Below are 17,061 nucleotides of genomic sequence, written 5' to 3'. Positions count from 1 at the left end.
GAGCTGTGAGGGGAACGGCACCTCCTTACCTTCAGGCTCTGATCAGACCCTACACCCAAACGAGGGCACTACGTTCATCCACATCTAGCCTGCTAGCTCCCCTACCTCTACGGAAGCACAGTTCCCGCTCAGCCCAGTCAAAGCTATTCGCTGCTCTGGCACCCCAATGGTGGAACAAGCTCCCCCACGACGCCAGGACAGCGGAGTCACTGAGCACCTTCCGGAGACACTTGAAACCGTACCTCTTTAAGGAATACCTGGAATAGTATAAAAGTAATCCTTCTTCACCCACCCCCCATAAAAAAAATAAAAGTGGTTGTCCCACTTGCTATCATAAGTTGAATGCACCAATTTGTAAGTCGCTCTGGATAAGAGTGTCTGCTAAATGATGTAAATGTAAATGTAATCAATCAACCAATCAATCAATCGTTTTCATTTGACCTTGACAAAATGAACATTCCCTCATACCGTTACCTCTACCTGAGAACCAACCAAAATGTTCCAGGAACATTTCTCGTTAGCTAGAGACTCAGAGGCTGAGCCACAGAGACTCTTTACTTGTCCCCCCTCTGGGCCTTACACGCTTAAACAGGCGTCGCACGTTGTTCGAGACACAGTGTGCCGGGGTGCCTCGCATGACCTCTGGGTGTTGCGTTCCTCTCCCCTCGCACCGAGGGCGTGTAAAATTAGTTTAGGAGATAAATTAGTGCTGTTAATTTGCAGAAAAAGCCCGTGGGAGAGAGCTAAATGAGAGAGTTGGGGAGGGTAAAGCGAAGCGCGAGTCAGGTATAGGCGGGATGTGTGACATCTTCAGTGCCGAAGAAACACACATCTGCTCGACGGAGTCTTTGTGTCACTAGGATTGCACATTCCTGAGGGGTATGATTTCGAAAGAGAGGGGAATGAGTGGAAAGGAGGTGTGACGGTATGTGTGACTGTGTGTGTGGTGTGTATATTTATGTGCTATGATGACTATGCATGAGTGAAATGGAGAACGTCCATATGTAGAAATGCAGACTTTTCATAGGAATGAGAAGGCATGTGTACGTGTGTTTGCGTGTGTGTTGCGTACATTCGTTTGTGCATGTGTATTTACAAACAAATGTGGCGAGCATGTGTATTTGAGTGTGTATTTAAACACAACCCACTCCTATAATTCAAGCCGACATTGGGTTTGTCGGCCTACTTTGTCACTGTCCCACTTCCTAGTCCTCTCTATGGTGTTGAGAACTATTTGTGTGACACTCCAAATGTTGTGTTGTGCCAATTAAGATCTACAGGTTGCATGCATACTCCTCTCTACACAGTGACTGCTCATATCAAGGGGCACGTTGGTCATAAACATGAAAAGGTTATAGGGTCTCCATTTCTGAAGAACTACGTAAATATATTCAGCACAAAGTTCAACATTTAAAAATGGTATGGGGTTATGGTAAAATGGGGTTATGGTAAAATGGGGTTATGGTAAAATGGGAGTAAAGTGGTCTTGAGTTGTGTTTTACATTAGTCAAATGTGAGGAGAGACAGCTGAACAGCCTCTAAGCTGGTCAGGTAGGTGGTACCAGGTAGCTACCAACTGAGTTGAATTATGTTACAAGAAGTAAAAACTCCCGAGTGGCGCAGTGGTCTAAGGCACTAGACCAGTGCTAGCTGTGCCACTAGAGATCCTGGTTCGAATCCAGGCTCTGTCGTAGCCGGCCGCGACCGGGAGACCCATGGGGCGGCGCACAATTGGCCCAGCGTCGTCCAGGGTAGGGGAGAGAATGGCCGACAGGGATGTAGCTCAGTTGGTAGAGCATGGTGTTTGCAACGCCAGGGTTGTGGGTTCGATTCCCACGGGGGGGCAGTATGAAAAATTAAATAATGTATGCACTAACTGTAAGTCGCTCTGGATAAGAGCGTCTGCTAAATGACTAAAATGTAAAAATTTTAAAAGGTACCCATTGACACCACATTTCCCAGTAAGCAGCAGGCAAATAAACAGCACAGAGCGATTTAGGCCTGGTTTCCTGGACCCAGCTTCAGCCTAGTCATAGACTAAAAAACATGTTCAATGGACATTCTCTGTTGAAAGTGTCTGGGAAATCAGCCCAAAGTGTTCATCCAAGGGGAAGGGCAATTTGGGGCGAACATACCCTGAAGGCGGGGTTAGCTCCCAGCTCCAGCAGACACTTGACTGCAGAGGTGCACAGGTTGGAGGCGGCAATGTGTAGGGCCGTGCCGAAGTCAAAGTCACTGCAGGTGGCGTCTACCTCTGAAACAAGGTCATAGATCAAATTAAATTAGATTAAATTACACTTCATTGTCTGCTTTTGAAGAAATGTGCTTTGTATCTCAATGCTTCATCACCACAAGAATACAAAACGTTTAAGGAGAGAGAGAAGTGTCATATGCTGAAAGTCAGCAAATGTTATTGAGTAAGTGTTGTCTATTTACTGTTTGTGTCTGTTTATTCAGTATATTTGAAAAAGAAAGTGAGAGCCTCACACTCTAGGAGCTCAGTGCTTGTCATTATACCTTGATAAACACAGTATCTCGAAACATTAGTTATAAAATTATTGCGTCTGAGCTCCTAGAGTGTGAGGCTCTCCTTTTCTTTTTGAAGTGTTCTACTCCGCTAGACATCACCTTGCCTAAACAGGTTTGCCTCCAGATTATTCTGTATATTTGCCTACACAAGTACACCCTTTGCACATACTGTATGAGCGTCCTATTCTGAAAACTGGAAGCTTGAATCCCTATTCTTTGAGATCATGTGAGTGTGGTTGCAGGGGACAAAGTATCAAATGACATTGTTCGTGGCAAGTTTCTTTCCCTTCGTAGCATTCTCTCCACTTATCTGTTACGCAGTTTATCTACCCTGACCACAATGTCTTTCCTTTTTTGTTGTCTCTCTTCTCCCCTCTCCCCTCTCTTCTCCCCTATCCCCCTCCTTACTCCCCCTTCTCCAAACTCTCCTCAGTCTCTGTGCCCTGACCTTACTCCCCCCCCCCCCCACCTACTCCTCCTCCCCTCTCTCCCCCATCTACCCCCTTTCCTCACCCCCGGGCTGGGAGGCATGCAGCACCACCCGGATGAGCTGGGGCACATCGAAGTAGGCGGCGTAGTGCAGGGCATTCATGTTGGTCCAGCGCGACCGCAGACCAGGCTCCGCCCCCAGGGACAGGAGCTGCTGGGCGAAGCTGGCCGCCGTGTCTGCGTCACCTGAGGGGACAGAGAGACAGTCAATGGCCGCCAGAACACTACAGTACACAATGTCCGTGCGGACTTTAAACCTTTCAAACAATATTTCTCACAGACAGAGAGACCGAGAGAGATAGAGACAAACAAACAGACAGACACTCCTTCAATCACTTGCACGTGTGTGCGACTGCACTAACACACCTACATACTCTTTCCTCTACTCACCTATGCCGGGTGCCCCCGCCTTGCAGCAGTAGTGCAGGAGGCTCATGTCTGTCAAGCCATCTCGGTCGTTCACACCACAGCCCCTCTTTAGGATCTAACAGTGGCGCAACGATAAGCATCACTGCTATGTCTAAATAGTCAGTTAGCTATGTGGAACACAGATCTAATAATAGCCATGATAACCTAGAAATGTCTGAAACCAAGGGATTTTACAGCACTGAACCAATGCTAACTTGAGAGGCTGAAAACCCAAACAAAGATGGCTATCACTTTTGTTGTGGGAAGTCATGCGTGAGGAGGTCTTTTTTTTTTTTTTTTTGCAATGCTATGTTATCACTGAAGCAAGTTGTAAGCTTTGGAATTCACAGAGAAATGTCCACCTGCCTAAATGCTACATTTCACTAAGGACAGAGGCAGAGTTGTTCCCTTTCTCAGGGGGTCAATTATCCAGTTGCACACTATCTAGAGAAAGTAATAAAAAGTTAAAGAATTTTGTTGGAGTCTTGTACAACACTGAGCACTAAGACATGGGAGGGCGAGAGATTACATTTGAGTTCAATTAAGATCAGAGCTCATTGTACTGTACAGTATGTTACAGTATTTAAATTAAAAAAGTTGTTTTCCACAGGTGATATAGCTACACTGAATAGTTATTTTATCATACAAATGAATGTTTTTGTGTTAACTATAAAACATATGTGAGTGTGAGTGTGACTGACTGACTGATGCCGGATTCAAACTATAGACCCAAATCGAGCCAGCACAGTATGGTTCGGGTCAGCCCCATAGTGTCAATCAGGCATTAGTGTCCTCATTGACAATGTCCTATGTGTTGACTGTTTGTCTACAACCCCAGGAAGATAAGCGTTGGACAAATGGGTTATCTTAATGAACTAACCTAGAGAGATATTAATGATGCGTCCCAAATGCCACCCTATGCCCTTTATATAGTGCACTACTTTTGACCAGAGCCATATGGGCACTAAATAGGGCATTTGGGACACAGACTAGGTGTAATGGAGGAAGAAGGGTCACCTCGTTGCCGATCAGGCTGATATTCTTCTGGACCTGGGGCACCCACTGCCTGAGTACGGCGAACAGCTCCGGTACAGTGGTGCTGGGCTCCAACAGCACCTCCCTGCACTGGGGCTCCTCGGGGTCAAAGAAGGAGAACTCTGGAGGAGGGAACGAGAGCAAAAACAGAAAGACTCTTTTCATCCTGTCACTTGCAATCAGACCTGGGGTGTATTCACTAGGAACCAAACGGAAGCAAATGGCCGAAACGGGGAGAGACTAACCTGAACTTGTCTAATTAGATACGCTCCATTTTGTTATGGTTGGCAACTGTGTGCATTAATGAATACACCCCTGGGTTCAAATAGTATTTGAAATAATTTCAACTACTTCCTCTGGGCTTGATAGAGGATGTCTGGTAAAATGGAAGCAATACAATCTAGTTGCAAAACTGCAAACCCTGCCCATCTGGCACGCAAGACAGGCTACAACAAATGCTGAAAGTATATTAAAGATTTCGATTAATATTTAAACCCAGGTCTGCTTGCAATTAATACATTCAGTATACTGTATGTGTGCACGATAAGTACTATGAGTGAAACCTACAACCAAGGCGATATGAAATGTCACGAATAGAGCTGATGTGATTCCTTATGCTACATATCAATGCCAGGCAACTTCATACTACGGAATATAGTTCTATATGAACATCCCACAACGTTGTGCTGTGGTGAACGCAGCCCCGGTGTTGCAAGTACCATGCTCTAACCAACTGTGCCATCTGAATCACAGAAGAATGTGGGTGGATGAGAAAAGAGCCAAGATGCCACCATCACTTACTTGCGCTTTTCTGTTCTTACTACCACTGACTTCAGCAAGTAAGGTTTTAATTGCAATGGCTGTGATCTGTGGTTGTCTTACATGGTTTTTGAAGGAGGAATAACTTGCAATGACTTTGATATGTGATTGTCTTATCAACCTTAGTTGAATACAATGAGTGTAAGTCGCTCTGGATAAGAGCTTCTGCTAAATGACCAAATTGTAATGTAAATGTAGGAAATTAGGGACCTTGTCTGGAATCTGAGGTATCGTGTTGTCGAAACCAAGCCTCACACACACCGCTCCAAACAATTTCTTGCCTGGAATTTGAATTTGAATTTTAAAAGGTCAATCTGCATTTTCTACATACATTTTTGGATTTGTAAATTAATTATATACACCTATTGATTCTTGAAGATTATAACTTAGAAATGCCTCGTGAGCATAGTTGAACAGTCGTACCCCATCAGAACCCAAAACATAAGCTTGTCTTCCTCCAATGTTTGCAAACAATTTAAATGTAAACAAACTGTATAGCCACAAAACATATTTTTTATATAAAATATCCTTGCATCTATAGCTCTATCTATGAATTTGAGAGTGGTTACATAGTTTCTACCCTATACCTCAGCTTTTTACAAAAACAGTGGTGGGATGTCACTTTGTTATCTGAGGAATTGTGTTGCCGAAACCAAGTCTCACACACACACACACCCCCACCCATCCATATTGGTACAAACAGAAGCATTGACTACTACAACAACACCACTCATGGCTCAACAAAGTTGAGGATCCAACAGTTAGGTCTTGCCAACTGCAGTGCACAAACAATTGTGCTCTCAACCATTACAAGTTAGTGTAGCAGTATATATTGAACCTATTCTTTGGCAAACCCTAGGGTTGCAATATTCCGGTAACTTTCTCCAAATTCTCAGGTTTTCCATAAATCCCTGTTGGAAGATTCCCATAATATGAAGGGAATAAGCAGAAAACCAGGAATCCTTCAAACAGGTTTCTGGGAAAGTTCCCGGAATATTGCAACCCTCAACGAACCTATGCAAGTTTACAAATCATAAATCATTAGGGAGAGAAAATGTGCTCCAAATTTCACATTGGCCTTATCTGCCTGCCATGACTCAACTTCAATATCAGCAAGAAAAGTGTCAGAGTTGTCCTTTTCCCCCTTAACCAGTTACAAAACGATGTGACAGTCAAATACAGGTAGGCAGAGATATTTTGAAGAGATGGGAAACTCCATTGGAATCGTATTAACGGCCATTGTGACGTTGCAAGTACGTTGTCAATGGGAGTCAATTGTGCGCAAGCACAAAATGACAACATGAGCATGACTTACATGATCAAGTGCATTTCTCCATTCATTTCCCGCTGGGATTCTTATCTCCTTCTTTTCTAATATCTCTGAGGTAGGCATATTTGGTTTATAGCTAATTTGTTTACAAGTACTGTGCGGCAACATGGTATTCTTACAGGAGTAGTTCAGAATTTTACAACTTGATGTTGTATGGTTCCTCACCCTGAAAGTAGTCTATGGGCCAGGAGAAACTGTAATACAAGGTTCAGTTTTAGTTTACCAGCCACTCCAAACTTCAGCTAACTTTAGCCAACACAAGCTAACAATCAATGGAAATTACAGGGGCAACGAAATAAGTTTTTTTTACAGAATGGCTGTGGATCCGACTTTTCCGGACCTTTCCTCCTAACAGCTAAATATCCCAAAACCTCTGTGCATGTGCGGAACCCTCCACTCCACGCAGAGTCTCCGCTCCATTTGTAGAGAAAGTTATTTTACAGCCCAATGGTAGAGAACAGGCTACTCTAGCTAATGGTGCTTGTTTAATAAAGTTAGATCAAAGCTGAATTAATGTCTGCAAGATCACATAATGAAAGTATTCTACATAACAGAAACAAATATAATAGCATAGTATAACGTTACTGTAAGACAAAAAACACAACCATTTCTTAAGAGGTGTTAGGACGATTGTGCGAATGGCGCATTTTTCCTCTCATGTATCCAAAACTCAACAGCTCGTGCCACAAGGCAAAATATGTGCTTTGATTTAAACTAAACACAGGTATACTATGCTACGGTTTGTTAACACCATCTACTCTAAAATTTGCTCACTGCACATAATTCAAAACCACACTGTAGGCTACTTTGAAACTGTAGCCTATACAGTGCATTCGTTAAGTATTCATACCCCTTTACTTTTTCCACATTTTGTTACGTTACAAGCTTATTCTAAAATTGATTAAAAATATTTTTTTCCTCCTCAGTACCCCATAATGACAAAGCGAAAACATTTCTGCAAATGTATAACAAAAACAAAACAGAAATACCTTATTTACATAAGTATTCAGACCCTTTGCTATGAGACTCAAAATTGAGCTCAGGTACATCCTTATTCCATTGATCATCCTTGAGATGTTTCTACAACTTGATTTGAGTCCACCTGTGGTAAATTCAATTGATTGGACATGATTTGGAAAGGCACACACCTGTCTATATAAGGTCCCACAGTTGACAGTGCATGCCAGAGCAAAAACCAAGCCATGAGGTTGAAGGAATTGTCTGTAGAGCTCCGAGACAGGATTATGTCGAGGCACAGATCTGGGGAAGAACACCAAAGAATGTCTGCAGCATTGAAGGTCCCGAAGAACACAGTGGCCTCCATCATTTTTAAATGGAAGACGTTTGGAACCACCAAGACTCATCCTAGAGCTGGCCGCCCAACCAAACTAAGCAATCGGGGGAGGGAGAAGGGCCTTGGTCAGGAAGGTGACCCGATGGTCACTCTGACAGAGCTCCAGAGTTCCTCTGTGGAGATGGGAGAATCTTCCAAAAGGACAACCATCTCTGCAGTACCCCACCAAATCAGGCCTTTACGGTAGAGAGGCCAGACGGAAGCCACTCCTCAGTAAAAGACACATGACAACCTGCTTGGAGTTTGCCAAAAAGCTCCTAAAGACTCTCAGACCACGAGAAACAAGATTATCTGGTCTGATGAAACCAAGATTGAACTCTTTGGCCTGAATGCCAAGTGTCACATCTGGAGGAAACCTGGCACCATCCCTACTGTGAAGCATGGTGGCAGCAGCATGCTGTGGGGATGTTCTTCAGCGGCAGGGACTGGGAGACTAGTCAGGATCGAGGCAATTTAATTTTTCTGTAGTCTATTCCTCGTGTTACTATTTAATTTTTAATTTTTAACTCTGCATCCTTATGAAGGGATTGTAAGCAAGCATTTCACGGTAAAGTCTACATCCGTTGGATTTGACGCAAGATTTGATTTGAGTAGAGCAAGGACGATAAACCGAAAATTATCGACACCGACCAAAACAACACTTATCGTGGACATTTTGCTGATATTGTTCATTAAGGTAAATACTAGAGAAACTAGAGAAATGTGAAGTTTGAAATTATATAAGTGGTAATATGGGTGATTGTTAAAGCCCCAGCGCCTGTGTTTTATATATCTATAAACACAGTACCAGTCAAAAGTTTGGACAAACCTACTCATTCCAGGGTTTTTCTTCAATTTTACATTGTAGAATAATACACTAATGACATTCTCTCAACCAGATTCATGAGGTAGTCACCTGGAATTCATTTCAATTAAGACCAAGTCCATATTATGGCAAGAACAGCTCAAATAAGCAAAGAGAAACAACAGTCCATCATTACTTTAAACAGTCCATCATTACTTTATCTTACCAAGAAAGAGAGTGATGATGTGCTGCATCAGATGACCTGGCCTCCACAATCCCCTGACCTCAACCCAATTGAGATGGTCTGGGATGAGTTGGACCGCAGAGTGAAGGAAAAGCAGCCAACAAGTGCTCAGCATATGTGGGAACTCTTTCAAGACTGTTGGTAAATCATTAAAGGTGAAGCTGGTTGAGCGAATGCCAAGAGTGTGCAAAGCTGTCATCAAGGCAAAGGATGGAAATCTCAAATATAAAATATATTTTGATTTGTTTAACACTTTTTTGGTTACAACATGATTCCATATGTGTTATTTCATGGTTTTGATGTCTGCACTATTATTCTACAATGTAGAAAATAGTTATAATAAAGAAAAACCCTTGAATGAGTAGGTGTGTCCAAACTTTTCACTGGTACTGTGTGTGTGTGTATATATATATATATATATATATATATTACACACATACATACACACACACACACACACACACACACAGTGCCTTCGGAAAGTATTCAGAAGCCTTGACGTTTTCCACATTTTGTTACGTTACATCCTTATTCTAAAATTGATTAAATGTTTTTTTTCCCACATCAATCTACGCACAATAACCCATAATGACAAATTAAAAACTGGTTTTTAGAAATGTTTGCTAATTAATTAAAAATATAAAACATAAATATTACATTTACATATGCTACCAGTCAAAAGTTTGGACACACCTACTCATTCAAGGGTTTTTCTTTATTTTTTAAATTTTTTACATTGTAGAATAATAGTGAAGACATCAAAACTATTAAATAACACATATGGAATTTGTTTAACACTTTTTTGGTTACTACATGATTCCATGTGTTATTTCATATGGGTTATTTCATAGTTATTTAACTTCACTGTTATTCTACAATGTAGAAAATAGTAAAAATAAAGGAAAAACCCTTGAATGAATGGGTGTGTCCAAACTTTTGACTGGTACCAAGTATTCAGACCCTTTACTCAGTACTTTGTTGAAGCACTTTTGGCAGCCATTACAGCATCAAGTCTTCTTGGGTATGATGCTACAAGCCTGGCACACCTGTATTTGGGGAGTTTCTCCCATTCTTTGCTGAAGATCCTCTGGATGGGGAGCGTCGCTTCACAGCTATTTCCAGGTCTTTCCAGAGATGTTCGATTGGTTTCAAGTCCGGGCTCTGGCTGGACCACTCAAGGACATTCAGAAACTTGTCCCGAAGCCACTCCTGCTTTGCCTTGGCTGTGTGCTTAGGGTCGTTTTCCTGTTGGAAGGTGAACCTTCCCCCCAGTCTGAGGTCCTGAGCACTCTGGAGCAGGTTTTCATCAAGGATCTCTCTGTACTTTGCTCCGTTCATCTTTGCCTCAATCCTAACTAGTCTCTCAGTCCCTGCCACTGAAAAACATCCCCACAGCATGATGCTGCCACCACCATGCTTCACCGTAGGGATGGTGCCAGGTTTCCTCCCCCGATTGCTCAGTTTGGTCAGGCGGCCAGCTCTAGAAAGAGTCTTGGTGGTTCCAAACTTCTTCAATTTAAGATGATGGAGACCACTGTGTTCTTGGAGACCTTCAATGCTGCAGACATTTCTTGGAACCCATATTCAGATCTGTGCCTCGACACAATCCTGTCTCGGAGCTCTACGGACAATTCCTTGGACCTCATGGCTTGGTTTTTGCTCTGACATGCACTGTCAACTGTGGGACCTTATATAGACAGGTGTGTGCCTTTCCAAATCATGTCCAATCAATTGAATTTACCACAGGTGGACTCCAGTCAAGTTGTAGAAACATCTCAAGGATGATCAACGGAAACAGGATGTACCTGAGCTCAATTTCGAGTCTCATAGCAGAGGGTCTGACTACTTACGTAAATAAGGTATCTGTTTTTTATTTTTAATACACTTGCAATCATTTCCAAAAACGCTCTGCCAATAACAGCTAGTTTTCAGTTTTCCCCTCCTCACTCAGACCACTCCCAGACAGTCTTAGCAAAATTCTTGCTTGAGAAATTGCTCTTTGCCAAGAAGCTATTCTTGTTTCTTTTTGACCATTTTAATTGAAAACAATCACAGTAAGGTACTTAATTGTTACCAGAAATGATTTGATATTGAGATAAAATGTCTGCATTGGACCTTTAATAGGACAATTGATAAGTACAACATTCAAAGCAGTAGTAGTAGTAGTAGTAGTAGTAGTAGTAGTAGTAGTAGTAGTAGTAGTAAGGGTAATAAAACATAACTGTGGTGCATGTTAATTTTATAAACATAAACAATACATTTATAATTATCGTGATCATTCACTCAAGTTATCGCGAAATGGAATTTTGTCCATATTTCCCAGCTCTAATAGAGAGGGCCATGAAGAATAGACGAGTAAATGATTATATCCACAGAAAGCTGGAAGGATGTAGAATACAGTGGGCTGGTCCATATTTGTGTGAGACTTACTGAATTGGCACAACACAGGCTCAAAAACATCATACAAATAAATAAAAAATGTAAAGTATGAAATACAAATTTATATAATTATTCATGTAAATGAATAACGCTTTTCATCCTTTGAATCCTTTACAAATATTGTTTCAAGCAGAGGGTTCATGACATGAGATGAAGGAATATTTTCAGTGTTTCCCCTATATTAATTTAGTATAATCAAGTATGTTGAAAATATACTAAATCGGTGCCACCCCTCCAAAACATATGGAGTGGATGGTCAAACATTTTCAGTGTAAACTTAAATGACTAAAGCCAGATATAAAGTATGTAGAAAATATAATGGATCTATATATTTTTTAAATAAGATAATCTTTGAGAACTAAAAATCACCAAAATAAAAACTAGACAGTCAGGGAGAATCTAAAATTAAAGAAATGGCCCTCCATTGATTTTGTTATAATGTTTGAGTCACTCAGATAGTATAAGAACACGGCATAAGCCATGGCAAAATGTTTAGAATTGCTGGAAATTTGCTTTAAACCCCCCCACGCTAACTTTGCCACCGCTGCTGAAAGAAATCCTAAGGGAAACACTGATTTGTATAATACTGTTATACTACGTATACTATGAAGTTGAATATTTGTAAAAAAATTATTAAAAACATTCTCAAATTTTGAGGCACTAGTTCCATGAATTTCACTCTGTCGGACACGGACAAACGGTACACCATACAACTCACAAGGCCCAAGCGCTTATTTTGGTACAACTTGTGTCCCTATCAGACAAACCTGTGTCCATATTTATAGAAAATGCTAATGTGATGTCAAGCCCTATAGACGAAATACATATTTTTGGATTGTCCCGGTCGAGACTCATTCAATGGTACCTCGCAGTTCACTCTACCTCACACCGAAGTCCGTCTATAGCTGTTGACATCACATTAGCCTCTCTGAGCCAATTCAAATTTTGAAAGCACACTTATGAAACGTGGTGGAGTAGTACCGCTTATGTCACCTGGATGGCAGCATAATACACACCATTGAAATCACCGCAGCGAGCTGAATCCATATGTCAGATGTACAGGATATGTCAGACCTATAGTTTTTGATTTAATGGATCCATTCATTTTTGTCAGCTCAAGAGGTTTTAAGGCTTAGATTAACAATCAAAGGATGTATGTACTCTGTGTGTGTGTGTATGTGTGTGTGTGTGTGTCTGACTGACATGTCTTTAGTGCGTGTATTACATTTTCTTACGTGTAGGCCTGTTGAAACGTTTCACATGCACTTTCAGCTTTCAATACACTTAGATTTGAATTTCATGTGACGTTGTGTATCCTTACCACAGTCAGTGGGCATGGGGGCCGAGGCCACCTGGTGGATGGTGGGGTGCTCTACACCACCGTGGGACAATGTGCTGTGACGGCCCAGGTCAGAGTCCCCCTCCGAAGACTCTGGCACCGGGACATCCTCTTTGGTCATCTCCCGCCCAGAGCCTTTAGACACACAGACAAGAGCAGAGTAATAAATACGGGTCATGATAATCTACCAATCAATCAAATGTTGTAGGCTACATCAGCAGTTATCACGTGCTTTACAGTACAGAAGACCAGAAGAAAAAACAGCATTGGCCTACATGCTACATTGTGACCGATTGTGAAAAAACTGTGATAGCCCCCTGAGCTAAAGCCCAGGCATTACATCTTACCATCAGAATCCATCTAGCCTAGTACTATTTCATCATCATTGCTGTCAAAGCAGAACATAAATGAGAAAATGGATGGTAACAACATGCAAATAAAAGGTCAAATTCTCTTAAACGTAAGGCCTATTCATTCATATGCACAATTACATTTCTAAAAGGCAGATACAAAGGTTTTAGAAGGTCACTTGGTCCAAGTCCAACACCACTGCATGTATTTTGACAAATTATATGAAATGGGCCACACCTACTCTCTTTTTTATTTTTATTGCTTAGCAGAAATCTTCAACCACTACACATTATGTGGTTGTTGTGTTGGATTAAAAACCATGTTAGAAAATGTGGTTGTATAACTACAGGGTCCTTTCCAAATGACTAAGATTTAAAAAATGACTAAGATTTAAAAAACATACATACATATACACACACATACATACATACATACATACATACATACAGTGTGTATATACAGTGGGGAAAAAAAGTATTTAGTCAGCCACCAATTGTGCAAGTTCTCCCACTTAAAAAGATGAGAGAGGCCTGTAATTTTCATCATAGGTACACGTCAACTATGACAGACAAAATGAGAAAAAAATTCCTGAAAATCACACTGTAGGATTTTTTATGAATTTATTTGCAAATTATGGTGGAAAATAAGTATATGGTCAATAACAAAAGTTTCTCAATACTTTGTTATATACACTTTGTTGGCAATGACACAGGTCAAACGTTTTCTGTAAGTCTTCACAAGGTTTTCACACACTGTTGCTGGTATTTTGGCCCATTCCTCCATGCAGATCTCCTCTAGAGCAGTGATGTTTTGGGGCTGTCGCTGGGCAACACAGACGTTCAACTCCCTCCAAAGATTTTCTATGGGGTTGAGATCTGGAGACTGGCTAGGCCACTCCAGGACCTTGAAATGCTTCTTACGAAGCCACTCCTTCGTTGCCCGGGCGGTGTGTTTGGGATCTTTGTCATGCTGAAAGACCCAGCCACGTTTCATCTTCAATGCCCTTGCTGATGGAAGGAGGTTTTCACTCAAAATCTCACGATACATGGCCCCATTCATTCTTTCCTTTACACGGATCAGTCGTCCTGGTCCCTTTGCAGAAAAACAGCCCCAAAGCATGATGTTTCCACCCCCATGCTTCACAGTAGGTATGGTGTTCTTTGGATGCAACTCAGCATTCTTTGTCCTCCAAACACAACGAGTTGAGTTTTTACCAAAAAGTTATATTTTGGTTTCATCTGACCATATGACATTCTCCCAATCCTCTTCTGAATCATCCAAATGCACTCTAGCAAACTTCAGACGGGCCTGGACATGTACTGGGGGACACGTCTGGCACTGAAGGATTTCAGTCCCTGGCGATGTAGTGTGTTACTGATGCTAGCCTTTGTTACTTTGGTCCCAGCTCTCTGCAGGTCATTCACTAGGTCCCCCCGTGTGGTTCTGGGATTTTTGCTCACCGTTCTTGTGATCATTTTGACCCCACAGGGTGAGATCTTGCGTGGAGCCCCAGATCGAGGGAGATTATCAGTGGTCTTGTATGTCTTCCATTTCCTAATAATTGCTCCCACAGTTGATTTCTTCAAACCAAGCTGCTTACCTATTGCAGATTCAGTCTTCCCAGCCTGGTGCAGGTCTACAATTTTGTTTCTGGTGTCCTTTGACAGCTCTTTGGTCTTGGACATAGTGGAGTTTGGAGTGTGACTGTTTGAGGTTGTGGACAGGTGTCTTTTATACTGATAACAAGTTCAAACAGGTGCCATTAATACAGGTAAGGAGTGGAGGACAGAGGAGCCTCTTAAAGAAGAAGTTACAGGTCTGTGAGAGCCAGAAATCTTGCTTGTTTGTAGGTGACCAAATACTTACTTTCCACCATAATTTGCAAATAAATTCATAAAAAATCCTACAATTTGACTTTCTTTTTTTTTTCCTAAATTTGTCTGTCATAGTTGACGTGTACCTATGATGAAAATTACAGGCCTCTCTCATCTTTTTAAGTGGGAGAACATGCACAATTGGTGGCTGACTAAATACTTTTTTTCCCCACTGTATGTACAGTGAGGGAAAAAAGTATTTGATCCCATGCTGATTTTGTACGTTTGCCCACTGACAAAGAAATTATCAGTCTATAATGTTAATGGTAGGTTTATTTGAACAGTGAGAGACAGAATAACAACAAAAATATCCAGAAAAACGCATGTCAAAAATGTTATAAATTGATTTGCATTTTAATGAAGGAAATAAGTATCTGACCCCCTCTCAATCAGAAAGATTTCTGGCTCCCAGGTGTCTTTTATACAGGTAACGAGCTGAGATTAGGAGCACACTCTTAAAGGGAGTGCTCCTAATCTCAGCTTGTTACCTGTATAAAAGACACCTGTCCACAGAAGCAATCAATCAATCAGATTCCAAACTCTCCACCATGGCCAAGACCAAATAGCTATCCAAGGATGTCAGGGACAAGATTGTAGACCTACACAAGGCTGGAATGGGCTACAAGACCATCGCCAAGCAGCTTGGTGAGAAGGTGACAATAGTTGGTGTGATTTTTCGCAAATGGAAGAAACACAAAAGAACTGTCAATCTCCCTCGGCCTGGGGCACCATGCAAGATCTCACCTTGTGGAGTTGCAATGATCATGAGAACGGTGAGGAATCAGCCCAGAACTACACGGGAGGATCTTGTCAATGATCTCAAGGCAGCTGGGACCATAGTCACCAAGACAACAATTGGCAACACACTACGCCGTGAAGGACTGAAATCCTGTAGCGCCCGCAAGGTCCCCCTGCTCAAGAAAGCACATATACAGGGCCGTCTGAAGTTTGCCAATTAACATCTGAATGATTCAGAGGAGAACTGGGTGAAAGTGTTGTGGTCAGATGAGACCAAAATGGAGCTCTTTGGCATCAACTCAACTCGCCGTGTTTGGAGGAGGAGGAATGCTGCCTATGACCCCAAGAACACCTTCCCCACCGTCAAACATGGAGGTGGAAACATTATGCTTTGGGGGTGTTTTTCTGCTAAGGGGACAGGACAACTTCACCGCATCAAAGGGACGATGGATGGGGCCATGTACCATCAAATCTTAAATGAGAACCTCCTTCCCTCAGCCAGGGCATTGAAAATGGGTCGTGGATGGGTATTCCAGCATGACAATGACCCAAAACACACGGCCAAGGCAACAAAGGAGTGGCTCAAGAAGAAGCACATTAAGGTCCTGGAGTGGCCTAGCCAGTCTCCAGACCTTAATTCCATAGAAAATCTGTGGAGGGAGCTGAATGTTCGAGTTGCCAAACGTCAGCCTCGAAACCGTAATGACTTGGAGAAGATCTGCAAAGAGGAGTGGAACATGCCACCAAGTACTAAGTCAAGTATTTGACCCCTCTGCAAAACATATTTCCCTCATTAAAATGCAAATCAATTGATAACATTTTTGACATGCGTTTTTCTGGATTTTTTTTGTTGTTATTCTGTCTCTCACTGTTCAAATAAACCTACCATTAAAATTATAGACTGATCATGTCTTTGTCAGTGGGCAAACGCACAAAATCAGCAGGGGATCAAATACTTTTTTCCCCTCACTGTATGTATATTATTTTACTGCTCTAGGGTTTAATTATTGTTTGGATAACCTTATTTACTATTATGTATTGATTTTTACCTTACATACACTCTTTATGCGATGCGCAATGCAGAGAACACTGGAAGAAGAATTATCATTTAATTACCACAGTGAATTATTGTAATGTTTGTTTATGTGTCAATTAATCCCATGAGGGATGGGTTGCCAATTGGCGATTTGACACGAAAATAAAATTTCAATCATTCATTCATACAGTGAGCTCCAAAAGCATTGGGACAGTGACACATTTTTGGTTGTTTTGGCTCTGTACCCCAGCACTTTGGATTTTAAATTATACAATGGCTATAAGATTAAAGT

The 17,061-nt window shown here is 41.7% G+C and overlaps 1 protein-coding gene across 2 annotated transcripts in view; it reads right to left on the bottom strand.

Moving 5' to 3' along the window:
• The window catches only part of LOC121545191 (CAP-Gly domain-containing linker protein 4), a 127,425-nt gene that overhangs the window by 73,840 nt on the left and 36,524 nt on the right, over positions 1–17,061 (bottom strand). For both annotated transcript variants that reach the window (XM_041855649.2, XM_041855648.2), the window contains exons 2-6: positions 12,753–12,905; positions 4,444–4,583; positions 3,409–3,502; positions 3,043–3,204; positions 2,136–2,254 (exon numbers count right to left, since the gene is read on the bottom strand). In XM_041855649.2, the coding sequence (XP_041711583.1) occupies positions 2,136–2,254; positions 3,043–3,204; positions 3,409–3,502; positions 4,444–4,583; positions 12,753–12,891 (654 nt within the window). In that variant the 5' untranslated portion in view covers positions 12,892–12,905. The remainder of the gene's footprint in view (positions 1–2,135; positions 2,255–3,042; positions 3,205–3,408; positions 3,503–4,443; positions 4,584–12,752; positions 12,906–17,061) is intronic.

Source organism: Coregonus clupeaformis, chromosome 29 (assembly GCF_020615455.1).
Source record: "Coregonus clupeaformis isolate EN_2021a chromosome 29, ASM2061545v1, whole genome shotgun sequence".
NCBI classification, from domain to species: Eukaryota; Metazoa; Chordata; class Actinopteri; order Salmoniformes; family Salmonidae; genus Coregonus; species Coregonus clupeaformis.
Note: the sequence above shows the minus strand (reverse complement) of the source record. Positions and strands in the feature narration are given on the sequence as shown.